Source organism: Elephas maximus, chromosome 12, assembly GCF_024166365.1.
Source record: "Elephas maximus indicus isolate mEleMax1 chromosome 12, mEleMax1 primary haplotype, whole genome shotgun sequence".
NCBI classification, from domain to species: Eukaryota; Metazoa; Chordata; class Mammalia; order Proboscidea; family Elephantidae; genus Elephas; species Elephas maximus.
Genome location: NC_064830.1, coordinates 83,847,895 through 83,875,856, shown reverse-complemented (window position 1 = coordinate 83,875,856; position 27,962 = coordinate 83,847,895). Strand labels below are relative to the sequence as shown.

Here is a 27,962-nt window from a genome sequence, read left to right as displayed (position 1 = left end):
TCCCTGGGTAGAGCTGTCCCTAAAATAATAGCTATTACTTATGGAATGCTTTCTAAGTGACAAGAACTGTCCTTAATGTTTACATAGAGTAACTTATCTAATCCACACCAACTCTATGAGGTTAGTGTTAACTGTTATTCCCATTGCTCAGATTAGGACACCAGAGCAGAGAGATTAAGAAACTGGCCCATTACACTGCCTCTCAAACTAGTCCTTTCCATGATTTGTTACATAAGCAAAAAAAAAAAAAAAAACCTTTTTTTTTTTGCTTAAATTGGTTCAAGTTGGATTTCTGTCACTTGAAACAAAGTGTTCTAATTGGATTTTTGTCTAATCTACTTTGCATATTCCTCTATAGAGTGTCAACCATCTCGTACAGAATTTTAAGACATCATTTAATGACTGCAAGCAGGACAATTCTCCCAAGTAACCTGCTCCCATTTAACCAGTCAGGCCACAACTGTGGCTGCAAGACCAACAGGGCGCATTGCAAGGAGATAGTCTTCTCAGAGGAGACACTAGGCTTCCTGCCATGGCAGACATGTTGACTCACCCAATATCCATTCCCAATATTCCTTTTACTTGCCTGCCTAGCAAAGCCAAGTACTCACTTTCTTAACTTTCTGTAAAGCAAGCGCTGGCCAGATGACACAATTTTGGGCAATGAAAGGTGTTACAACACAGTAATTAAAATATGGACTCTGGAACCAGAATGCCTGGACTCACCATCATAATAGCTGTATCAATTTGGGCAATTTGCTTAACCTGTGTACACTGGGAATAATAACTGTACCTTATGGTTCCTGAGGATTAACAGAATCAGTAAAGAGCTCAGGATAGTACCTGGTACATGAAAGACACCCTGTAAATGTTAGTAATTGCTAATATGGCATGATCACCGATATATTATTAAATAAAAGCAGCAAGGTATACAATAGCACAAATACTGTGCTCCCATACCCATTAGTATGAATAAAAACAGAGGTTGGCGCGCGCACGCACATGCACGCGTGCGCACACACACACACACACACCATAGGCTCTATCTCTGGTAATCTCTGGTAGAATAGGTCAAAACCTGTTCAGGGCAGTTGTCTCTGGAAAGTAGAATGTAGGACTGGGGCTCTGAATTGGGAAGATCTACTTCATTATAGATACCCTTCTCCTTCTTTACCAATTGGATTGAATTTTTGAAGTCCTGCACTTGAATTACTTAAAGATTTTAAAATCGTGTTTGTGGTAAGAGGCTAAAACAACAACACACGCACTTACACATTTTCTCTTAATTTTGGTTGTTTATCAACAAATTGGGCAGTCAGTCACCTACCTAACATGGCAAGCTTTTAGAGATGTTCAAATACAGGCTGGATGGTAATCTGTTAGACACGCCTGGGAAGAGTTCTGCAGTAAGCAAGAGGTTAGCCTAGGGAGCATCTACGCTCTGCCAATTTCTGATGGCACAAAAGGAGAAGGGAGTTGGGGGAAGATGCCAGAATAAGACCAAAAACACTTGCTGTCATCGCAGGCTGCTGGTATCAGATGGGACACAAGCAGATGTATCTTTCCAGGGCAGAGCTGAAGAGCACAGGCTATGGAGTCAGACACACGTGGGTGTGGCTCCCGGGTCGGTCACTTCTTTGCTGACTGATTTAAAGCAAGTTACCTAATGTTTGGAGTTTGTTTTCTCACCTGTAAAATGAGAATGACATCTACCTTACCGAGTTGTCGTAAGAAATAAACAACCTCGAGAATGCAGATGCACAGCCCAGCACGTATTGACATGCTTAAGGAAGACAGGCAACACTTTCAAAAGACTTCTTTCACGGATAACTGTTTTAATGTACAAACACGAAAAAAGGGACAAACCAGAAAGTCGTTTTACATTGACCTAGCAGTGATGACTACATACAGCTATACTGGCAAACCCTACAGCCGGATATTAAGAAGGCTCCTGCAAGGTTCTAACCTTCAAGACTGAACAGATCTACCCTATCTGTTTACAGCAGAAACAGACATTAAATGAGGCTAACCTCTTCAGCCCCTCACTTCTAAATCTTCCTTTTTAGGCCAAGCTCAGAGCAGAACCAGAAGGGTTGTGTGGCCAGAAGGAGGTGGTAAGAACAGTATTGGCAACTTTATTTAATCCTTGGGACCCTGTGTCCACAAGACAGTTCTAAAAGCCTCCAAAGTACATATGTGATTGAGTCCAAGAACAGATATTTTGGTCCGAACTGTGGGTTTTATGGCATAAACAGGGTGGGTTGAATGGTTCTAGCCAGAGAGTATCACAAGTGCTATGTCTTCAGTGGAATAAAACATATATCACTGCCCCAAAATATCTTCAGACAAGGAGTGACTGCCAGACTAGCCTATCCATATGGGAGACTCAAACCTGGGACTTTGCAACATAGAATCTCGGGTGCTAAGGTCCCTCCTTTTAGTGAAGGCCAAAGACCCTACCACAGAATGCTAAAATCTCTTACTAACCACACTGGGGACAGCTAAGGTCATTTTGGGAAGAAGAGAAACACTAAACACCCCTCCCTTCAAGTTTTAGTGCCCATCAGGAATCTAGTTCTGAAGATTCACGGAGACTATTTTCCAGGATTATGAGCGATGTAGCCACCAGCCAGTATGTTAGCAGCAGGGAAGCTGAGAGTGATCAGTGTGAGTGTGAGCTCACTGTGGGCTGCCTGAAGGCCATGAGAGCATACCAGCTACATAACCTCTCTGCTCAGACAAAGTGCTCCTGCTCGGCTGGCCTGTTTCAGGCAGGATCTACCCAGCCACAGGACCAACGGGCTGGGGCATCAGGAACGGGTGGTTCTGTGTTCCGAAGATAACGGTGTGAAGTGAATAAAGTTTAAGCACAGCATTTGGAGACACCTCCTCCAGGTGTTCTGTTACTAAATTTTTAAGAGCTTAGAGCCTTGAAGGATTGCAAAATTCTGAAGAATTAAAAAAAAAAAGGAGGGTAGGTAGGAGGTATCAAAGACATAAGAGCTCCTTGTAGGTGATGATTGGCTCACTTTGTTCCCAAGTTCATCTTAGAGCTCAAGCAAATTCAAGACACGAGGCAGAGATACTAGACTTGTGTCAGGGGCAAAAACTTCTGGTAGTAGCTCTTGGTGACGTCAATCATCAGCTCCTGGGTACACTCTGGGAGCTCCCCTGAGAAGAGTCCTGGGGAAAGAAAGACCCGGTCAACCAAGTGGAGCCATGGAAGGCTTGCAGCTATGATTTCTGTTTAAACCCTTGTAAGGTCGTTTTCTTTAGTCTTGAGTGTCTAAATGTTAGGTATCTATCTTCAGTACTAAGAGAATACTCTACTGACCACATCTTCTTGATGACATGACTGTGTGTGTATAAAACAAATAATATGGTACCCAAAATAAAAATTATACTCCAGATAAGAGAGGTTAATATACTATTACATGATCTTAAGAGTTATGGATCTCTGGGTACATCTGAGGTTGTTCCAAAGAAAGACTTGTCCACCACCAGGATTCTGGTGTGACACCTACTGAGTGAGTCAAAGTGAGGGTGCCCATGGGGGACAAAACTGCCCTGCTGTCCATGCAACGAAGCTGAATCCAATGCCCAGATATGCAGATACAGAGACAAATCATGGAAGAAGAGTGGAACAGATGTGTCCTAACGAAAGACAAAAGACAGGGCAGTTATATTTAATAATTTCAGGGGATGAGGCACTCTTACACACTACCAGTGGGTGTGTACATTCATATAACCTTTTTGAAGCGTAATTTAGAAATACAGTGAAACCTATGAAAGCCGGAACTCGATGGGACTGCCTTGTTTTTCTGGGTCTCCCAAGTTTTCCACCTTTGACAGGGTGCAGTCTTCCCACTTTGCTATCACTTTCTATTAGTGGAAAATATTTTAGTTTTCCTTCTCTGACAAGTTTCCGCCTTATATAGGTTCCAACTTTCACAGGTTTTAATGTGCCTAGCAAAATTTAAAAGTTAATATGCTGGGACCTGACAATACAACTTCTAAGAACTTATCCCACAGGTAATCTTGCTCAATTGCACAACAGTATGTGTACAAGTGTTCAATGCAGCAAAGATTCTAATGGTGACAAAGTAGAATAATGATCTATTATACTAGGGGAGCCCTGGAAGTACAGTGGTTAAGTGTTTGGCTGCTAACCAAAAGGTTGGCAGTTCGAATCCACCAGCTGCTCCTTGGAAACCCTATAGGGCAGTTCTACTCTGTCCTATAGGGTCACTAGGAGTTGGAATTGACTCAGTGGCAACGGGTTTGGGTTTTTTTTTTTACTAGCGGACTGATTAGATACACTGTGCTACATTTATGCAATGAAAAACACATAACCAGAACACATATAATGAGAATGTTTACCCACTGTGAAGAATGTAATCAATGTCACTGAACAATTTGTGTAGAAATTGTTGAATGGGAACCTAAACTGCTATGTAAACCTTCACCAAAAACATAATGAAGTATTATGAAAAAAAAGAAATAAGGAAAACCCTATGGACCACCGTTCTACTCTGACAGACATGGGATTACCATTATTCAAGACCAACTGGATGGCAACTGGATTTTTAAGAACCTAGAAGAAGCCACCAGACTACATGCAGTGGAATTAATCTCTTTTTATATGGCCTTTCTAGCCATGGCTTTGTAACTCCCACAAAATGATTGGCCGGGGCTATGCAAATTGAGTGACTTATGGTCTACTGGGAGCTCTAGTGGCATAGCCAATTGTTCGGCTATTAACCAAAAGGTCAGCCCTTCGAATCTACCAGTCGCTCCTTGTATAAACCCTATTGGGCAATTCTACTGTGTCCTATAGGGTTGCTATGAGTTGGAATGGACTTGATGGCAACGGGTTTGGTTTTCTGGGTTTTACAGTCTATTGAGGTGACTGGTCAGTTTGTGGTCCTGCTGGGTGGATCATGCCTTTAAATTGGTAAGGAGTAGACTTATATAAGGGCCAATCCCACAGAGGTTCAGGGGGACCTCACCACCATTAAGAAGAGTCTGGACAATTGATAAACGGTAGCTTTGGTAAAGGGTAACACAGTACACAATACTGGGGAAGCCAGCACAACTTGTCGAAGGCAAGGTCATGGACACTCCACAGACACATCCAAGCTCCCTGAGGGACTAAATTGTTGGGCTGAGGACTGTGGGGACCATGGTCTTGGGGAACATCTAGCTCAACTGGCATAACATAGTATATAAAGAAAACGTTCTATATTCTACTTTGGTGAGTAGCATCTGGGGTCTTAAAAGCTGTGAGCAGCCATCTAGGATACTCCACTGATCTCACCCCTTCAGGAGCAAGTAATAAGGAAGAAAACTAAAGAAACAAGGGAAAGATTAGCCCAAAGGACTGATGGACCACATCTACCATAGACTCCACCAGACTGAGTCCAGTACAACTAGATGGTGCCTGGCTCCCACCACTGACTGCTCTGACAGGGATCACAATAGAGGGTCCTGGACAGAGCTGTAGAAAAATGTAGAACAAAATTCTAACTCAAAAAGAAAGACCAGACTTGCTGGCCTGAGAGAGACTGGAGAAGGCCTGAGAGTATGGCTCCCAAATACCCTTTCGACTCAGTAATGGAATCACTCCTGAGGTTCGCCCTTCAGCCAAAGATTGGACACGCCCATAAAGACTAAAGGGGTGCACAAGCCCTGGGGCAAGGACTAGAAGGCTGGAGGGGACAGGAAAGCTCGTAAGAGGGAATCCAAGGTTGAGAAGAGACAGTGTTGACATGTCGTGGGGCTGTTAACCAATGTCATAAAACAATATGTGTACTGACTGTTTAATAAGAAACTAGTTTGTTTTGTAAACCTTCATCTAAAGTACAATTAAGAAAAAAGAGAGACAGAAAAAAAAAGAAGAGTCTGGAGCAGAGCACATCCTTTGGACCTGGGGTCGCTGCTCTGAGAACCTCCTAGACCCAGAAGAAAGAGCTGTAACACTGATGATGGCACAAGACGGTGAGAGACAGTAGTGGTGGGCTTGCCAGCTCACCAGGTGGGAGCTGAGCACCCTTGAGCAGGAGGCTTGTCAGTGGAGCTAAAAGAGCTGTTAACGTTGCTCCTTGGAAACTCCATGGGACAGTTCTACTCTGTCCTATAGAGTTGCTATGAGTCGGAATCGACTCAACAGCACTGGGATGGGTTATGCAGGGAAGAGGCCTGAGTGTGCCCTGTGCAGGAGTCTCCCCACGGCATGGCAGAGACACATGCCTCTGGGCAGGACAATTGCCAGCAGAGCTAAAAGAGCCATAATGCTTGTGAAGGGCAAGAGAGGCCCTAGTCTGCCCTGTGCAGGGGTTGCATGCCTCCCCCGCAAGCAGTGTGGCAGCAAGAGAGCCCCACAGGCCTGGGTAGCATGGCAGGAGTGGGCAGCACAGGCTAGCAAGGCCCAGTGGCAGAGCAGAAGCCTTGGGAACTGTGCAGACCCCCTGAGCCACATGGTGGTAGCTGGAGGCAGTGGTGATGTGAATTCAGCATCTGACCTGAACAATGGTGTGCCTGCCCAGTGACATAAAAATGGACAAGGGGAATTCTGGGGAGGGCAAGTGGTCCTCCTTGTAAGAATCTGCAGTTATTGTTTACTGTTTGCTTTGTATAAATAATAATAATGGCTTTCACTTTGCCAAAAAAAAAAAAAAAAAAATGTAACCGTTAAAAGGAATGGAGTATCTATACACTGATAAGAAAAAATTTCCAAGACATGTTGTTAAGTAAAGAAAGGAAGTTTTATAACAATTTAGAGTGTGGTAAGAATGTGATTCTGTTTATATAGGCATTAACAGTTCATATATCCATATTATATATACCCCCCCCCCATATTTTCGTGTACATACATACAGCATGTACGACAGGACAGAAAAAATAGTCTAAAAAATACAAAATTCTTAAAGGCACCCTTTGCAAATTAGCTGCTCGTGTTAGACTTGCAAACATATGTTGGGTCTGCATAATATTTAACATGTTTTTAAAAATTAGTAGCCAACATTTATAAGTTCTGAGATTTCACATAAAAATTCAGATTTTTAGTTCCTCTTAAAACATTACAAGATCTCAAAATTCTTAGATGGCTATGACAGCTACTACTTCGTTCATTCACATTATCTTCCTGGCTCCTGTAGGCATCTGAGTTTTTGGCTCCTGACCCAGATTCCTCCGGGATGGTTTGCCTTTCATTTTGTTGGAGGACTCAATTTCATGCTGTGTTGCCTTCCCAAAATGTGCCAGTTTTCCTGCAACCCTATGTCTCTGTATTAAAAAATGGGGGCTGCCAACAGCAGTATCCAGATGGTTAGCATTTGTTTGTAAAACTACAGAACATAAACATGGGGAATATCCTGGCACATGGGAAGTACAAAAACCACTGGACACTAAATAACAAGGGGTCTTAGGTGCTACTCAAGGCTTTCCCGCTTTCTGCCACCTCTGACAGCCCGAGCTCTCTAGGCCTGTTTCCTCACTCATGGAGCTTGAATTCTTCATCATAATCTCCAAAACTGTGTTTATTTGGTTTGAAAAGGCAAGTTGTGCTTCCCTGCCTGCTGCCATTAATGCTCAACAACCATTGCTTCTAATAAACTTGAATAAGTTTCTCAAAGACAACTAAGATATTTCTCTGGCAATATCCATCTCACCTCAAATCTGCTTGCCTGACAATCACTTAAAACAATCACTGGGACTGTTCTGGTCCAGCACTTGCTGAGAACAGCTAAACTTTTCCATAGTCTGAACCCACCATGGGGAGAATTGGGAGCCCTGGTAGCGCAGTGGTTAAGTGCTCAGCTGCTAACTGAAAGGTCAGTGGTTTAAACCCACCAGCCACTCTGTGGAAGAAAATACCTGGCAATTTGCTCCATAAAGATTAATAGCCTAGGAAACCTATGGGGCAGTTTTACTCTGTCATAAAGGGCCACTGTGAGTCAGAACTCACTTGATGGCATATGACCACAATAACAAACAACATGGGAAGAATTACTAAACAAAAGTCTCTTCTTCCTCTCTGCAAAAGCAGAGATGCATGAAACAACCTAATGGCCAATTTCCTCCCTAAAGAATTTGAGTAATGAGTCTGTACGTCTTTGCAACTCAAATTCAATGATCTGAGTGATTAGATTTTTTTAATTGGAAAAATAATTAAATCCCCCAGTGGCAGATATCAAATCTATCAAATCTCTCTCTTCCTATCATTCTCCATCTGTGAATTTGTAAATGTGACTCTGTACACCCTACATGATTTCAACTGTGTAAAACAATATGTAGAAGAAAAGAGACTGTTAAGAAAAATGAGCCAAACAGTAGCAGTAGATGTCCTGGGCTGGGGATGGAGACTGTGGGATTTTCTTCCTCCTTCTGGTTTTCAGGGTTTCCCAAGTTTTCTGGGATCTGCGTGTTACTTTAGTTTCCTCCCATGGTTTGTAATTTGGAGCTCTGAGCGGGGTTGGGGTGGAGGAGCTTTACCTGTGGGCTTCTGCTCAGCCAGGGCTGAGAGGCAATGCATTTGCTTCTGTCAGGTGTCCCAGGGGAATCCTGAGTCTCAAACCATCTTTTATGTTTACTTTTCAATTCGGGGATTCCTTATCCAATGTGAGGGAAAGTCCACAGCTAGAATTCTCTAGAGACGACTTCTTTTTCCACCCAGAGCCCAGGCCAAGAGAGACAAGCTTCCTTGTACTTCCCCTATGCTGGTGGGAAGATTTATTCTACATTAACCTTTTATTGACATCTTCAAGGGTACTAGCTGTACTAGAGGATCTCAGCTCAACTCTCTGCCATGTGTGGATTCAAGGCTTTACCTCCCATCCCCACATGAATACCAAACCCTAAACCACCTGATCATAAAGATGGCATCATCACCCAGGCATGCTTACAGCTTGGGTTTAGTTTCCTTTTTTTTTTTGACCCTTAGTAGTTTTCTTATTTTCTTGTGACCCAAATTATGCATTTTAAAACATATTTGTTATATTTTAGATAATATTTCTAGGTTCTTTTTATCAACAGAATTTTTAAGTTAACTAGACCAACATATTATTAGAGACAGAATCATGCATTATTTTGTGATAGAAAATAAGCTTGAGTTTTAAAGAGTTTTAAAATAGTCTACATCCAAAGTTACCTGGGCAGCCTGAGAAGACGGTGAATGGTGGGACCACAGTTTCTGGGGGTAATACTGTGTTGTCAAGAATTTTGCAACAGTCTTTCAAAACACACCGGCGTCCCTGAAATTAAAATGTTAATAAGAATGTCACCAACGTCACTGAATTGTACATGTAGAAACTGATAAATTGGTGCATGTGTGTATATTTTGCTGTGCATATTGCCAACAACCACAACAAAATTTTAAGAAATTTTTTAAATGATGTTAATAGGAACCAAAAAAAAAAACCTGTTGCTGTCGAGTTGATTCCAACTCATAGTGACCCTATAGGACAGAGTAGAACTACCCCACAGAGTTTCCAAGGAGCGCCTGGTGGATTTGAACTGCCGACCTTTGGTTAGTAGCTGTAGTAATTAACCACTACGCCACCAGGGTTTCCGTTAATAGGAAATAGATCAGGAAATGGAAGTCAAAGTTGTCTAGTTTCCTGTGTGGAAGGCTATTTTGTATCTTCTCCATTCATGATATATGACAGCCAGAAAAAGCAACAAGAAGTTTGGCCACAATCCCCTGACCAGGAGGAGGAGGCAGAGGTGTGTGTGTGTGTTTATGTGCACATTTGGCGGAGAGGGGTTGTATGACAGGGACAGTTCGGGTTATCCTAGGCATTACAGACTATGTGAATTTTGATCTTCCAAGAGTTTTGCTTAATTTTCTTTTTTACTTCTTTTAGTGGACACTTGTTGTTTTGCGTTCCCAATATCCTTGCCCTTTCTTCTGATAATAGAGCCTACATTTTCCTTGAGGAACCACCCTATCCCTATCTGAGTCCATGTGCTTCACCCCCTATCCTGCACTGCAACACACATGCCTGGCCACAGCAATTGGTTTAGGGTATCAACATATGAGCCAATATTAGTCTGATGAATCTCAACCTCAGGCTACTGCTGGAACTACTAGAAAAAGCAGCTCTTTCCACTGAGGTTTCTAGAGGATGCAACAGAAACCTAGAACAGCCATCTTGTTCCCAGGAAGAAAAAAACCTGCCTGAGGGTGAGCTTCCCAGGGGAAGGCAGAAAAGGGGTGGAGAGTAATTCTCATGGCCTCAAGGGTTTGCTTGCTCTTTTGTCAAGTCTAACTTGAAAAGGCCTGACAAATTCATTTGGACATGAAGTTATTATTCATCCATTTGTTCTTCCACAGGCAAGCATTTATCATTTGAAGGTTTGGGCTAAACCTTATGCTTGACCTTACCCACTGTCATCACTTTTCAATGAAATGAGGTCTGGAAGACTCATTTGTTTCATGAGTTAAGGGAAAGGAGAGGCTTCTGTACACACTTCAAAGCTGTGCTCCAGACTACTTGCTGAGAAAATGAAAGTTTCAGTCTTTATTGGCTGAGTTTATATCACCCGGGCCTATAAGCTCATTTGTGTTCTGGTTAGACGATCTGATAAAATGTGCCAAAAATGTGGAAATCTTAACAAATGCCAGGAAAATGCTAACCTGTCCAGATCTCAGGTTTTACCAAAAAACATGAATGACACTTTGATACGGTTATGTTGAAATTTTCCCCATTATTAAATACCCAAATAATATGTATTTCCAGGAAAGGCAGACTGCCAAACAAAGTTTTGTAAAAATCTTGTACCTCAAAGGTCTGAATTTTGTAAGTGGCTGACTAAGTTGTCTCCAGCGTGTGGATAATAGCTTTGGCACTATCTGACAACATCCTTAGCTCAGAATAAAGTTAAGGTTACAACTCATCAATCCTCCTCGGTAATCCTTCCACAGATTACCTGATCTTGGCAATTTCAAAAATATGGCAGTTAGCCATCTCCTAGTGACCCCTCACCCCCAAATTAATATTAGCTCAAAGATATCCTTATGATGTCTGAGCTCCTGATAGCTTAGACTAAGGGGCAGTGAGCAAAAGGAGACAGAACAAGTTGCTTAAGGCATGATACACACACAAATAAGGATTTCTGAGACAAAGAGCCCTGGAAAAGAACTGCAGAAATAATCTTTTCACTGTGTATCACCAGCCACCACACAGTCTGGAGGCACCCACTCTGGCCACTAGCTGGCCCTTCTGCCCACTCAGAGAAATGATGTTTAACTGGGTTTCAGAAGCGTTCTGGGTAGACTGATAAATTAAATAGCAGCAAAAAAAATTAAAAAAATGCAGGTGCTTCTTAGGCATGAATGGATTGGCAATAGCTGAGGAGGTAAAAAGCTCATTTGCATTTTCATTCCTCCCTGGAGAACTTTCTAGGGAGGAGTAAAGAACTCTTGCTTCTATTACTGCATATATCTCCTTGAAGAAGGCCTGGTGGTGCAATGGTTAAACACTCAGCAGCTCACCGAAAGACTGGTGGTTTGAACTCACCCAGTGGGTCTGTGGGAGAAAGACCTGGCAACCTACTTCTGTAAAGATTACAGCCAAGAAAACCCTATAGGGCAGTTTTACTCTGCCATGTGGAGTCGCTATCAGCCAGAATTGACTGAACGGCACCCAACAACAACAATATATACTTGTGCAAGTCATTTAGCATCTCTGAGCCTTGGTTTCCTCATCTGTGAAAGGGGACGTAAAATCAAACCTGTAGGGATGTTGTCAGGATTAAAGATAACAAATGTAAAACTTGTATCACAAATAACAGTGCCTATTATTATTGTTAACAGCCCTGGCGACACAATGTTTAAGTGCTTGGTTGCTGAACAAAAGGTCAGTGGTTCAAACCCACCAGTCACTCTGCAGGAGGCAAGACCTAGTGGTCTGCTCCCATAAAGATTCCAGCCTGGGAAACCCTATGGGGCAGTTCTACTCGGAATTGACTTGACAGCACATAACAACAATTATCATTGCTTGTTATGATTTTTCTTCGGGCTTTTGGGGAATTCTGATTAACACCTACAACTTCACCTATCCAAGCATTAATTAGACTACCTCATAGGATGCTATAGGAAGGCTTTTGTGTCATGGGAAAAGTTGGACTCTAAAAGAGTCTTCTCATCTGCAAATCAGGATAATAACAGTACCTACCATCCTTGGATGGCTGTGAGAATTAAATGAAATAATTCAAGGCAAGAGTTTATCACATAGATGAGGTTCAACAAAGGTTAGCCATTATTATTAAAGCTAGAGAAAACTCCAAGTCCAGCAAGAAAGACCCAAACTCCAGAAGACTGGAAACTACTCCTACTCTGCCTGATCAGAGAAGCAGAGTCCTACTGATGTGAGGGAAGGAAGCTAGAGGGAAGTGAGGCTGTTTAGCCAGCCGAGAGTCGCCATACTCACAATCACACAGTTCTTTCCAACATGAACATAAGAGCCAATCTGAGCTGCGTTGACCACACAATCTTCCTCAATAAAGACATGGTCCCCAATATGTAAAGGAAAGAAAGCAACTCTAGAGAAGGAAAAGAGACGAACAAACAGAGTCAAGGTAATATACTTTTGGTCAAGAATTATTTAAGTACAGTTCATAATCTCAACTTCCTCATCTTAATAAGACTGTTCCTAACCCTGCCGTCAAGTTGATTCCGACTCATAGTGACCCATAGTGACAGAATAGAACTGCCCCATAGAGTTTCCAAGGAACTGCTGGCGGATTTGAAACTGCCAATCTGTTGGGTAGCAGCTGTAGCACTTAACCACTACACCACCAGGGTTTCCAAGACTGTTCCTAGCAAGGAAAAAAATCCTCAGACTAGAGAAATTCTAATATTGGAAGAGATAACGAGACTACTAGCTCAAAATCATTAATATTAGACCAAAGACATGTACCAGGAAACTGCAAGAAAGAAGTGGTAAGACCTTCAAAGCTAAAAATAGCAGGCCCTAAATGAAAAGTAATGGATGTTTGCTGATTCCTGCTGCCCTTGAAAATATTCACAGATCACATTTTTAGAAATCTACTCTATATTGTCTCAGAGGACTGACATCAGGTTCATGGGCTCTAAGTTCCAGCTCCCAACATTCTGAAAATTTATTTATTCACCAATTATATTAAGTGTGAACTACATGCCAGACTCTACCCAAAAGTTAGGAATACAATGGTGAACAAAAGACAAAAATCTCTGCTCTTGAGGAGCTTACAATTTAGTAAAGAAAAGAGAGATTAAACAAATTATTATATAAGTAATTAGTTATAATTGATATAAATGGTATAGAAAAGAAATACCAGGTTTTGAGAGGGTATAACAAGGAGGATTTACCCAGAATGGGGGTTTGTGGAAAGCTTAATTGAAAGTAACATTTAAGCCAAGACTTGAAGGATGTGAGAAGTTAGCAGGCTTTCTCCAGATTTTTGACATTGTTCCCATTCTCTGGGATTCCTCAAATGTCACTGCGTTTGTGATCACATTCACAAGTAATTTCAGGTCCTTGGGATGTAGAACCAATATAAAGCAGCTATATGCTTACTGGAGCACTGGTCGCACAATGGTTAAGAGCTCAGCTGCTAACCAAAGGGTCAGCAGTTTGAATCTACCAGCTGCTCCTTGGAAACCCTATGGGGCAGTTCTACTCTGTCCTATAGGGTTGCTACGAGTCAGCATTGATGCCACACCAATGGGTCTGGTTTTTTTATATGCTTACTAGCCCTTTTCAGTCCTGTGTTCTATTCTGTCAGGAGTATTTTGTCCGAGATGGATATTCTATCCATTTTATAGATATGGACCTATAATTTATTTAAATCTTTCTTAATGCATTAATATTTCTAGTCTGTATCCCATGTGCAGCACTGAATTCCTTAATCTCACCAGTGTCTACAGCAGTACTGCTAATTCTTAATTTTAAATTAGAATTTCCAAATTTATAGTAGTTCTGGTTCTGGATATGCAGAGGTGAAAATCCACAGTCACCTTTTATTCATGTGTTACTATTTACACTTTTGTGTCTACATATCTTTCACATGGACTATTCCTACCTAAGTATCCGTCCATTTACCAGTAAACCTCTTGTTCATTCTTGTTGACCATATCCAGCCCAACAGTGCCTTTGTCACAAGGTCATCTCAAGAACTTTAGCAGAGTAACAGCCACTGTAGGAAACCACAAAAGGTACCACGTTTTCTGGTTTGGCCCCAATAGCCTTCTGAGCTAATGAGCAAACATTTTCATGGGAATGATTTACAATGACTCCCTGATCCAATTCCCAGATGTAACAGGAAGCCTGGAGTCCAACATCATCCAACACTGTGGGATTATTTCTACATGATATACTTCTAAGTTTCCTTAAAACCCACATAGAGCAAGTATTACAGTTAGCCTGAATTAGCTGCTCCCTTCTCTATGCTTCCATGGCTAACTGTGCTCATACCCTGTGACAGCACTGATTACATTATATAACTATCCTGTTTCTACCCCTAGGTTTTGAGAACCTCGAGGACAGGTACACTGTTTATCCATCTTTACATGCCCAGTTTATGGCCCAGTGGCTGGCATAAAGTACTAAATATTTGCTGAATTAATGTAAGAGATGCAGACTGTGCCATGGGTAGGAACCAGGAGGACAGGTTAGCCAAGGAGGAGAGAGGCAAAGAGAATACTACCACAGCAGACATCTTGGTCAGTTCTCCTTTCCATGTCCTTTCTTGGACAGTCCTTATTCCCACTGAGGGGTCATTAGGCCTGACTTAACCCTGCCCTTTGGGTCACGGCTTTTTACACCAGGGGTGGGTACTTTACTCAAGTTGAGCCAATCAGATCCCCTCTCCCAAGAATTTGGAACTGAGACATAAGAATTCCAGTTGGTGTCTGTTAAAAGTCAAAATGGAGAGCTGATGTAAATAAGGGGCTGAGATAGCAAGGTTGGCTCCATGAACAAAAGGGCCAGACAGAGCCAGCCTGAGAAAGAGGAGAGCGAAGCAGAAGTACACAGAGGATAGGTAAGAAACAGTATAATCTCAGAGACAGAGAAAGGTAGAGACAGAATAGTTGACTTGATTCTAGCTAACAATCTAGTTCCAGGTTCTAGTCCCTGGTGAGGCCCGGCTCCTTTTTCTACCCTTAGGTTCCACCAAGTATGCCTGTGTCTCTTTGATCAGAGCCCTCTTTGTTGTTGTTGTTGTTGTTTTTAAATAATATTTTACTGTGTTTTCAGTGAAGATTTACACAGCAGTTTAGGTTTCCATTCAACAATTTCTACACATGTTGTTCAGTGACATTGGTTACATTCCTCCCAATGCATGAACAATCTCATTTCTACTCTGGTTGTTCTATTTCCATTAACCCAGTTTCCCTGCTTCCTTATAGTCTCATCTTCATCTTAAAGTAATACGTTGACTGTTTGTTCTCATACAGGTGATTTTTTAAAGAAGCACAGTACTTATGGCTGATATTCATTATACTGTGAGCCAATTTGTTATCTAGCTACAAGGCAACCTCAGGGGTTAGTTTTGGTTCAAGGTTTGAAGAGTATCTCAGGACAACTGTTTTGGGGAGTCCTTCGGTCTCAATCAGTCTAGTAGGTCTGGTTGTTTTTTTTTTAGAGCCCCCTTTGCTTTTGCTAGCTTAAGTAGCTTCTGTTTCTGGCAAGCAACCATCCCAGACTAAGACAACCACCTTCAGAGTTGCGCTCATTATGGTGAATTCTTACCCAGTGCCCAAACAACAGGCTAGGGCCTGCTCATTATACTACAACTAAACACATGGATAATACCTTCTGTAGCAGCATCTTCCCCAAGACTGAATCAAGGCAATTACATTACACACCCTTTGCTGAATTTCTTGAATGGTGGCCTTATGACACTACGACTTTTCACAACACAATGGCGTCCAACTCTTACGTTTGCTAGATCCCCTCGGATAATACAGTCATTCATCACGATGGTCTGTAAAACAAGCACATTTAAAAAAATTACTAACAGCCTAAAACAACAACAAAAAAGAATACTCAACAACACACTGATTGAAAGTTATGTTATGATCCAGCAAGTCACATGTTTTGTCAAAAGAGAAAACTTGTAAGGTAAAAAGAATTGTCCTTATGGCACTGACTGTAGAATGTTAGAGATGTTCCCAGTCATCAGAAGCTTTGCTCTTAGCCTCCACCAGAATGAGTCGAGCATAACTAGATGGTGCTAGGCTACCACCACCAACTACTTTGACAGGGATTACAAAAGAGAGTCCTGGACAGAGCTGGAGAAAAATGGAGAACAAAATTCAAACTCACAAAAAAAGACCAGACCTACTGGTCTGACACGGACTGGAATGTGACCCCCAGACACCCCTTTAACTTAGTACTGAAGTCACTCCTGAGGTTCACCCTTTAGCCAAAGATGAGACAGGCCTATAAGACTAACAACACACATAGATCAACCATGTACATGAGACTAAACGGGCCTACCAACCTAGGGGCAAGAATGAGAAGGCAGGAGAGGACAGAAAAGCTGGATGAATGGAAATGGGGAACCCAAGGTTGAGAAGCGGAGAGTGTTGACACGTCATGGGATTGGCAACCAATGTCCCAAAGCAGTATGTGTGTTAATTGTTTAATGAGAAACTAATTTGCTCTGTAAACTTTCACCTTAAGCACCCCCCCCCCAAAAAAAAGCAGCAGCAGCTTTGCCCTTAATATTCCAAACAGGACTCACTGAACAAACAAACCTTGACTGAGAGCACCTGAAGCAGACCTAGTTTACGCACTTTCTTAGATTGACTCGGAAACCCTGGTAGCATAGTGGTTAAGAGCTATAAAGGCTAATCAAAAGGTTGGCAGTTTGAATCCACCAGGCACTCCTTGGAAACCCTATAGGGCAGTTCTACTCTGTCCTTTAGGGTCACCGTGAGTCGGAACCAACTCGATGCCAGGGGGTTTGGTTTAGTTTGGGTTAGATTCGCTCAGCACCACCTGCCTCCTAAGTCTTAGCTGCTTGCTCAGTGAGAGTCCTGGTTGTACCTACCTTTGTCTTATTTATCTAGTGATGCTATAAAAGAAATACCACAAGTGGATGGCTAACAAATGAATTTATTCTCTTTCAATTGAAGAGGATGTAAGTCTGAATTCAGGGCGCCAGCTCTAGGGAAGGCTTTCTCTCTTGGCTATGAGGAGAAGGTCCTTGTCTCCTTTCAACAACTGTGGGCCCAGCATTCCTTGGAGATCTCCACGTTTCTGGGCATCAAACTTCCCCTGGGTCTAGGAGGTTCTCTGCGCAGGGATCCCTGGTCCAAAGGATGAACTCCACTCCTGGCTCTTCTTTCCTGGTGGCGGTGAGGTCCTCTCCTCCCTGCTCATTTCTCTCTCCTTTTATCTCTCGTAAGATAAAAGGTATGTGTCAAGCTATGGTGTGGCTTGAGGAAGGGTGTGGCTTGAGAAAGGGTGGTAACTTGAGTAAAGGTGGTGACTTGAGTAGGGGTGGTGACTCAAGATACACTCCACACTAGTCCTGCTCATTAACATACAGAGGGTAGGATTTATAACACATAATCATGGCCTAGCCAAGGTGACACATATTTTAGGGGGACACAATTCAATCCATGACACCTCCTAACACCACTGACTATCTTCAATTTCATGCTCCCAGAGGTGTACCCACTGAAGCTGTTTCCTCCTCCAACTTCTAGACTCAAATCAACTGCTACAATGCCAGGTGTGGGACCTGGCTTCCCAAGAGATGGCCTGGTGGGACTGAGTAATACAACCAAGACGTTTTGGGGGGATTAATGCCCCATATTTGGTAAACAGTAGGCATTCTAGAAATGTCTGTTGAGTAAATCGGGTAAAGAGTGTATAAAGATGAGAGGCAAATGGCTGAAGTTGCAGCTGAAAAAGCAAGCAGAGACTAGATTAGGAGGAACTATGTATGCTAAGCAAAGAAGCTCAGATTTTTTTTCCTAGATGACATGATGAATCAACATAAGATTTTAAACAGAGGATTAGCACAAATGAATTTTTGTTTTAGAGTATTACTCTGAAAGCAGTCTGGAGTACAAATGGAGAAGGCAGGTGGAGAGAAAGCGAACCCTTAGGTGGTTGCAGTCGATCATGGTAAAAATAGATATGAGCCTTATCTAAGGCAATGGATGTGTAGGTGGGAAGGAGAGATAAATAGGAGGTAGATGAATCTGTCTGAAGCCTCTAGATCTAAGTATCGGTTTGGAGAAAATACAGGGATGAAGATCATATTAAACAGCACCATGTAGATACAACCAGCCAACGTAGAAATAGGAAAATTCTACAGGACAAGTGATCCAGTTTCTTCAGTGTATAAATCACGTGGGGAGAAAAAGAGGGTAGAGAAAGAGAACTGTTACAGATTAAAAGAGATTTAAAAGGCTTATCAAAAAAATGCATGTGCGTGTGACCTTGTTTGGATCCTGGTTTGAACAAATCAACTATAAAAAGACATCCTTAAGGTAACTGGAAAAACTAACCATAGACTGAGTATTAGATGATATTAGGGAATTGCTATTTTTTTTTAATGGCATAATAATGGTATTATACTCTTTTTTGTTTTTTAAAGTCTTTAACGACTAGTGATACTTATTGAAGTATTTATGGGTGAAATATGATGTTTGTAATTTGCTTTAAAATAAAATAGGTCTGGGTTGGGGGAGGATACAGAGATGAAACAAGAAAGTCAGAATACTGCTAACTGTAGAAGCTGGTGAAGGAATGTGTGGGGATTCATTACATTATTTTCTCTACTTTTGTACATATTTTTTTTTAAAGTTTCATAATAATCCTGCTCAGTTGTATGAGCTGGAATCAACTCAACAGCAATGGGTTTTGTTTTATAATAAGGAATAAACTACCAATCTACCGCTATATGTATCACAGATAAATCTTCAGACATTATGCTAAGTCAAAGAAGCCTGATGCAAAAAGTACATGATTCCAATTATATAAACCCAAGGCTGTAGAGTTGATTCCGACTCATAGCAACCCTACGGGACAGAAAGGAACTGCCCCATAGGGTTTCAAAGGTTGTAATCTTTAGGGAAGCAGACTGCCACATCTTTCTTCCGAGAAGCGGTTGGTGGGTTTGAACAACTGACCTTTTGGTTAGCAGTTGAGCACTTTAATCACTGTGCCACCTGGGCTCCTTTTCCAGTTATATGAAACTCTAGAAAACACAGAACTAATCGAAATTAGTTCAGATCAGTGGTTGCCTGGGGCGAAGGGTGGGAGAAGGACTGACTGCAAAGGATTGTGGTGGAGGTTGCACATATGGACATGTTAGTCAGAACTCATGTAACTGCATACTTAAAATGGGTACATTTTATTGCATGTAAATTATATCTCAATAAAGTGACTCTCTTTAATGATCCATAATAAAACATATATATATATATATACATAAAAAGAAGATAATTAAAATGACTTGGCCATTGTTTGAATGTCAAAGGTAAGAGAAGTTTAGGATGGGACAAGCAGTTCCGGGGATTAGGTAACAAAATCAATTTTGAAGTGCTGAATTTGAAGCATCTTTGGGATACCCAACAGGCAGTTGTAAGTAAAGGTCTGGAGCGGAAGACAGGAGACCAGTACAGAGATTTGGGTGAGGTTTGAATTTAGATAAACTAGCCTGCACACTAGGCTCTGAGAAGACGCTGAAAAAGAAACAGGCTCCTACCTGGAAGAGCTTACCAGTCTCACCGGTACATGTTCAATCTTTAAACCTTCACACAGGTTGCTGATTATCAAATATTACAGCCCTTCTTCAGACGTCAGCTTCTTTAAGCTTAAAAAAAAAGCTGCCGTAGGGTCGGCTTCAACTCGTGGCAGCCCCGCGTGTCAGAGCAGAACTGTGCTCCGTAGGGCTCTCAGCGGCTGGTTTTTCCGAAGTAGATCGCCAGGCCTTTCTTCTGAGGAGCCTCTGGGTGGACTCAGACCTCCGACCTTTCTGCTAGCTGCTGAGCATGCCAACCGTTGGCAGCATCCAAGAGAGATGTCTAGTTCCAGTATACACTTCTCTCATCTGAGATCCTTAATTTACTGATCATTGTTTTCAGTTCTATGTTTCCATTTGCCATCAGAGAAAGTGATTTCCTTTTCTTTTGAAAAAGAACATAATTCCAAGAGTGCTTAATGTCTGGTGATGGTTGTTTTACTTTTCTAAATTGTGTTTTGAATAGAGAATATCATCTTAATCTTCCACTTAGTCTACCCCTCTCATGTCCCTTCACAGTGCCAGGCTAGAGTCAAGCCCGACAGAGTCGTCTGTCCCCTCTAATTTCACCAAGCCAGTTCCCTTGGCTGTGGTTTCACTGAATAGTAGGCAGGAACAGTGGGAATGCGGGAATGGGAATCTCGTTCATGGATTTATGCACGTCCCTAATTACGTGGAGCCCTGATGGCAGTAGTTAAGGTCCGACTGCTAACCAAAACATCGGCAGTTCAAATCCACCACCTACTCCTTGGAAACCCTATGGCGCGGTTCTGCTCTGTCCCACAGGGTTGCTAGGAGTCGGAATTGACTCAAGGGCAATGGGTTTGGTTTTTGGTTTTAAAAAGATGATGAGTCATCTGGCTACCTTAAGAGAGTCATGGTTACACCCGCTGTTTCACTAAATTTCTTCACTTTGACATTCAGAGCACTGGACAGAAATTACATTGTGTCAATTCATAATATAAGTCACTCGGTCAGTTTAAATTATACTCCAGCCAAAGAAAGCAAATGTATAAAAATTTAAGAAGTAAATGAAATCACAAGAAGCCAAAGAAATTTAGGAAAAATTTAGAATAAGAAGAACTGAGGATTCAAATCCTGGTTTCATATTACACATGGAGCGGAGCTAAAGAAGAGAAATTAGATTCAAAATAGAGGTGACGGAATGTTAAAATGAAAGTAGGTGGTTTACCATACAAAAATAAGTGTAATGTATCACATTAACAGAACAAATGGTGCTGGAACAACTGGATTTCTATATGTAGAAGAATGAAGTTGGATGCATCCCTCATATCATATATGAAAATTAATTCAAAATGGATCAGTGACTTAAATATAAGAGTTAAAAACCATAAAACTTTTAGAAGATAAAAGAGGAGTACAATTTTCAGTACCTTGTATTTGGCAATGGATTCGTATATATGACACCAAAAGCATTAGCAATAACAGAAATATAAATTAAACTTTTCAAAAATAAAAATTGTTGTGCACCAAAGAACATTATCATGAAAGTCAAGAGACAACTTACAGAATAGGACAAAATATTTGGAAGCCACATATCTGATAAAGGTTTAATGTTCAGAATATATAAAGAATTCCTAAAACTCAACAACAAAAAAAACAACCTAACCAAAAAATGGGCAAAGAACCTTAATAGACATTTTTCTAAAGATATACAAATGGTCTATAAGAACATGAAGAGATGCTCAATATCATTACCCATTAGAGAAATGCAAATCAAAACTGCAACGAGCTACTACTTCACACCTGCTGTTGTTTTTGCTGTTGGGTGCCATCAAGCCGATTCTAACTCATAGTGACCCCATGTGAGAGAGTATAACTGCCCCACAGTTTTCTTGGCTGTAATCTTCACGGAAGCAGATAGCCAAGTCTTTCTCCTACAAAGTCGCTGGGTGGATCTGAACCACATTTTTGGTTAGCAGCTGAGTGCTTAATCATTGCACCACCAGGGCTCCTTTCATACCAGCCTGGATGGCTATTCATATATCAGCAGGGTCACCCATGGCAGACAGGTTTCAGGTGAGCTTCCAGACTGAGACAGAGTAGGAAGAAGGACCTGGCAGTCTAGTTCTGAAAAGAATTAGCCAATGAAAATTTTATGAGTAGCAGCAGAACATTGTCTGATATAGTGCTGGAAGATAAGCCCCCCAGGTTGGAAGGCACTCAAAATGCACCTGGGCAAGAGCTGCCTCCTCAAAGTAGACTTGATCTTAATGACATGAATGGAGTTAAGCTTGGGGACCTTCATTTGCTGATGTGGCATGACTCACAATGAGAAGAAACAGTTACAAACATCCATTAATAATTGGAACATGGAATGTACAAAGTATGAATCTAAGGAAATGGGAAATCATCAAAAATGAAGTAGAACATATAGACATCGCTATCCTAGACATTAGCGAGCTGAAATGTACTAGTTAGTATCAGACATTTTGAGTCAGACAAGCATATGGTCTACTATGCCAGGAACGACAACTTGAAGAGGAATGGCATTGTATTCACTGTCAAAAAGAACATTTCAAGGTCTATCCTGAAGTACAACGTTGTCAGTGATAGGATAATATTCATACATCTACAAGGAAGACTAGTTAATACAACTATTATTCAAATTTACGAGCCAACCACTAAGTCCAAAGATGAAGAAATTGAAGATTTTTACCAACTTCTGCAGTCTGAAATTGATCAAATGTGCCATCAAGATGCACTGATAATTACTGCTGATTGGAATGTGAAAGTTGGAAATAAAGAAGACGGACTGGTAGTTGGAAAATATGGCCTTGGTGACAGAAATGATGCTGGAGTTCGCATAACAGAATTTTACAAGACCAATGACATTGTCATTGCAAATACATTTTTTCACCAACATAAATGGCAACTATACACATGGACCTCGCCAGATGGAATACACAGGAATCAGATCGATTACATCCGTGACTATGGAAAAGCTCAATATCATCAGTCAGAATAAGGCCAGGGGCTGACTGTGGAACATATCATCAACTGCTCATATACAAGTTCAAGTGGAAGCTGAAGAAAATTAAAACAAGTCAAAGAGAGCCAAATTACAACCTTGAGTATATCCCACCTGAATTTAGAGACCACCTCAAGAATAGTTTTGATGAACTGAACACTAAATGACCAAAGATCAGACGAGTTGTGGAATGACACCAAGGACATCAAACATGAAGAAAACAATAGGTCATTAAAAAGCAGGAAAGAAAGAAAAGACCAAAATGGATGTCAGAGAGACTGTGACACTTGCTCTTGAATGTGGAGTACCTAAATCAAAAGGAAGAAATGATGAAGTAAAAACTGAACCGAAGATTTCAAAGGGTGACTCGAGAAGACAAAGTATTATAATGACATGTGCAAAGATGTGGAGATAGAAAACCAAAAGGGAAGAACACACTCAGCATTTCTCAAGCTGAAAGAACTGAAGAAAAAATTCAAACCTCGAGTTGCAACAGCGAAGGATTCCACGGGGAGAATACTGAATGACACAGGAGGCATCAAAAGATGAAAGGAATACACAGAGTCACTACACCAAAAAGAATTAGTCAACATTCAACCATTTCAGGAGGCTGCATATGATCAGGAACTGATGGTACTGAAGGAAGAAGCCCAAGCTGCACTGAAGGCACTGGTGAAAAATAAGGCTCCAGGAATTGACGGAATATCAACTGGGATGTTTCAACAAACGGATGCAGTGCTGGAAGTGCTCACTTGTCTATGCCAAGAAATTTGGGAGACAGCTACCTGGCCAACTGACTGGAAGAGATCCATATTCATGTTTATTCCCAAGGAAGATGATCCAACCAAATGTGGAAATTATCAAACATTAGTGCCACACTCAAGTAAAATTTTGCTGAAGATTCTTCAAAAGTGGCTGCAGCAGTATATCAACAGGTAACTGCCAGAATTCAAGCCAAATTCAGAAGAGGACATGGAAGCAGGGATATCATTGCTGATGTCAGATGGATCCTGGCTGAAAGCAGAAAATACCAGAAAGATGTCTACCTGTGTTTTATTGACTATGTGAAGGCATTCCACTGTGTGGATCTTAACAAATTATGGGTAATATTGTGAAGAACTGGAATTTCAGAACGCTTAATTGTGCTCATGAGGAACCTGTACACAGATCAAGAGGCAGTCAAAGTTAGGAAAGGTGTGCATCAGGGTTGTATCATTTCATCATACCTACTCAATCTTATGCTGAGCAATTAATCCAAGAAGCTGGACTCTATGAAGAAGAGGGGGGCATCAAGATTGGAGGAAGACTCATTAACAACCTGCGATATGCAGATAACACAACCTTGCTTGCTGAAAGTGAAGAGGACGTGAACACTTACTGATGAAGATCAAAAACTACAGCTTTCAGTATGGATTACATCTCAACGTCAAGAAAATAAAAATCTTCACAACTGGACCAATAAGCCACATCATATTAAGTGGAGAAAAGATTGAAGTTGTTAAGGATTTCATTTTACTTGGATCCACAATTAACACCCATGAAAGCAGCAGTCAAGAAATCAAAAGATTCACTGCATTGGGCAAATCTGCTGCAAAAGACCTCTTTAAAGTGTTGAAAAGCAAAGATGTCACCTTGAAGACTAAGGTGCACCTGACCCAAGCCATGGTGTTTTCAATCACATCATATTCACATGAAAGCTGGACAGTGAATAAGGGAAGACCAAAGAAGAATTGATGTCTTTGAATGGTGGTGTTGGAGAAGAACACTGGAATATACCACGGACTGCCAAAAGAATGAACAAATCTGTCTTGGAAGTACAACCAGAATGCTCCTTAGGAGCAAAGATGGTGAGACTACATCTCACATACTTTGGACACGTTATCAGGAGGGATCAGTCTCTGGAGAAGAACATCATGCTTGGTAAAGTAGAGGATCAGCGAAAAGAGGAAGACCCTCAATGAGATGGACTGACACAGTGGCTTCTACGATGGGCTCAAACATAACAATGATTATGAGGATGGTGCAGGACAGGGCAGTATTTTCTTGTACATAGGGTTGCCATGAGTTGGAACTGACTTGATGGCACCTAACAACAACAACAACAGGATGGCTATTATTAAAAAAAAGGAAAATAACAAGTGCTGATAAGGATGTGGTGAAATCAGAACCCTCTACTGCTAGGGGGAATGTAAAATGGTGAAGTTGCTATGGAAAATAGTTTGGGGGTTCCTCAAAAAAATTAAACATAGAATTACCATATGACCCAGCAATTCCACTCCTGGGTATACACCCAAACAAACAGACAGCAGGGACTTAGATATCTGCACGTCAATACTCACTGCAGTATTATTTACAATAGCCAATCAGCCCTATAAAATAATGAAGTTCTAGAACATGTTATGACATGGATGAGCCTTCCAAAAAAAATTATGCTAAGTGAAATAAGTAAGACACAGGAGGACAAGTACTGTATGATCCCGCTTACAGAAAAGTATCTACAATAGGATTATCGACAAATATAGGTTAGGGTTACCATTGACTGAGAGAGAGGGGAATGAAGAAATAATAGATACAGAATCTCTGTTTGGGTTGATGAAAAAGTTTTAGAAACAAATAGTGGTGATGGTTGTACAACACTGTGAATAAATTAATGCCACTGAATTGTATACTTAAGAATGATTAAAATGGCAAGTGCTTTGTTACATATATTTTACCACAATGAAAAACATATGCATATATGGAGAAATTGCTCCAAGAAGTGAAAAAAAATAGAAAGGAAGAAAGTACCCATAAAGACTATGCAGGGAAGAAAATAGTACTTCATTGTAGTACTTCACTGAACTCAACAATGGAAATGTTGATTGAACTCAACCATGGATAGGGCAGAGGCAGCAAAATGGATAAATAAGGACTCATCCAGTAGTTCTGTTTTATGTAGCCCACACAGCAGTTTTTTAATCATTTAAATTAAATGCTATTATTTGAATATTGGGATATTTTGCGCACACACACACACACACACACACACAAAATCCAGATTTGCAGCTTCTTCTGAAAAAGTCAGAAGCTGTATATAGGTCTGTACTTCCCCATGGCAACAATCAGCTTGAGCTTAGATAGGTCATGCATTCTCTAATTCACCAGTTCCCACTACTCTGTATTGTTCACATCCTGTCTTCTTCACTCATTTGATTCCTGTCTAACCCCACAGGCACTGTGATACCTGATATAAGAATTCGGGAAAACAGAATTGTCAAAATTTTGAAAGGAACGGGATTGGAAATGTAACAGCAAAAAACTGGGAACAACCTAGCTATCCATCAATAGAACAGTGGATAAACGGAGCCTTATACAGCAGTGAGAATGCACAAATCACTGTCACATGTGACAACATGAATAAATCTTAGACACATGGAGTTGAGAATTATGACACATAGTACAATATGTGTTTCTTACTGTCATTAAAATAATAGAGTGAAAAAAATAGGTTGCAGAAAACGAAGTAAAGCTAACCAATGTCTATTATTTAGGATACATATATATTTGGCAAAACCATTTTTGGAAAGTAATCATAAAATGAAATTCAGGAAAGTGGTTTCCTCTTGGAGGAAGGCAGAAGACAGAGAGAGGAGAGGAACATAAAGGTAATACTGTATTATTAAATGCAGGTAGTCCCCGACTGAGGACAGGGTTCCAATCTGATGACTCCTTCTAAGTCGGTTGTGATCTAAGTTGAATACCTCATTTTTTTTTTTTTTAGTTTTCCTTATTATTGCCTTTTATCAGTATCTTTATAAATGTGATCTTTATTTGTCTTTGGGAGTTGGAATCATTACATATAAACATCTTTGAGTGAACATCTGAGAATGATAACATCAGAATAACATGCTTCCTAAAGATAAGGTGTACCTCCCCCATCCAAAAAAAAGGATGCTCATAAGTGCTCTTTGCTATAACTCTAACACATTGTAAGCTGGGGACTACCTGTATTGATTATACTCAAGTTTTTCAGTTGGGTGATGGGTTCACGAGCGTTGCCTTTATTTTTATGTTTCATAACTTCAATATACCACACATACTCTTTTGTGTGTACCAAATATCACCAATAAATCATTTTTTTTTAAAAGAAAGAGAACTGGAAAATGTACAATAAATAGGAGACATGGCAACATTTTATCTGCCCTGCTAAAGTGTTACTTAGTGGGAAAAAAAGCAAAGGTGTACATCCTTGACCTGGCTTTGCCCCTTACCTTGCCATTGAGGACAATGTTCTGGCTTCCACACAGCACTGACTGCCGACTAACTTTGTTCCCAGATGCCTGAAAGGAACAGCAGAAAAGTAGGGTGAGCAAACCAGTTATGGGCTGCTGGTGCCATCAAGAAAGCTCATATTGGAGAGAAAAGAACTTAAAATGAGGGGCAGTCTACAACGGAATGAGTTCCCAATAACAAAAAAGCAAGGATGGATTAAGAAACTAGGGATCCGAGGAATGGATTCAGAATTTGGAAACTGTAGGTCTATAGCTTAGTAGCATCAGAGCAAGACATGGATTCAAACTGCTGTTCTATGCTTCCATTTTACAAGCCTAAAATGAGGACACTGATTGTACCAATATCAAAAAAATTGTGAGAATTCAACAAAATAGTAACACTGATTGATTGAGCACTTGCTGTTTCAAGCACTTTACACATATATCATTTACTGAGGATAAAGAACCTAATAGTCCTTAGCACAGAATAACAGATTAAGAAACGTTAACTTAAAAAAATAAAAAGGCCGGAAGCCGGGAGATGTTGGAAAGAACTTGGTCCTACCTTCCGGAAGGCACTTCATCTCTAAAGAAGAAAAGGAATAAATACAAAAAGGCTAAACTGGCCATAAAAAAAAAAAAAAAAAAAAAAAACTGGCCATGCAAGGCACAAATAACAATGCCAGGCCCTACGCGAAGCGTCACTAGGTAAGCCCAGACTAGCTGCCATAGGGACCCGGGGTGGGGCTGGGACTGGATGGGGACGCAGGCTCGCAAAGGGGAAGGCAGATGTCTGGACACGCGCACCGTTTCAATGTACTCAGACTTGTTGTAGAGCAGCTCGCCCAGCTCCATGGCTGACCACCTTCTCTGTGCAGCTCCGGCCCTTGTCAAAGTCTGTCCGACTGAGTTTCCGGCTACTTCCGGCTGCTCCTCCACTTCCGCTCTAGGTGGTCTCATCCACAGCTCGG

At 41.1% G+C, this 27,962-nt stretch overlaps 1 protein-coding gene across 1 annotated transcript; it reads right to left on the bottom strand.

Moving 5' to 3' along the window:
• Positions 1-1,815: 1,815 nt before the first annotated feature.
• On the bottom strand, positions 1,816-27,948 carry DCTN5 (dynactin subunit 5). The gene is made up of 6 exons (XM_049903713.1): positions 27,799-27,948; positions 26,992-27,060; positions 15,851-15,969; positions 12,432-12,543; positions 9,149-9,251; positions 1,816-3,183 (listed from the first exon to the last, which is right to left on the bottom strand). The coding sequence occupies exons 1-6, from the start codon at positions 27,844-27,846 to the stop codon at positions 3,086-3,088; spliced, it is 549 nt and encodes a 182-aa protein (XP_049759670.1). The 5' UTR covers positions 27,847-27,948; the 3' UTR covers positions 1,816-3,085.
• Positions 27,949-27,962: the final 14 nt, after the last annotated feature.

Excerpts from the sequence above, each read along its gene's own strand:
- DCTN5 (XM_049903713.1), bottom strand. The coding sequence starts at position 27,846 with ATGGAGCTGGGCGAGCTGCTCTACAACAAGTCTGAGTACATTGAAACG. Across the intron at positions 9,252-12,431 it reads TTGGAAAGAACTGTGTGATT|GGACGCCGGTGTGTTTTGAA; the intron begins GTGAGTATGGCG and ends TTTTAATTTCAG. Across the intron at positions 3,184-9,148 it reads CGTCTTCTCAGGCTGCCCAG|GACTCTTCTCAGGGGAGCTC; the intron begins GTAACTTTGGAT and ends TTCTTTCCCCAG.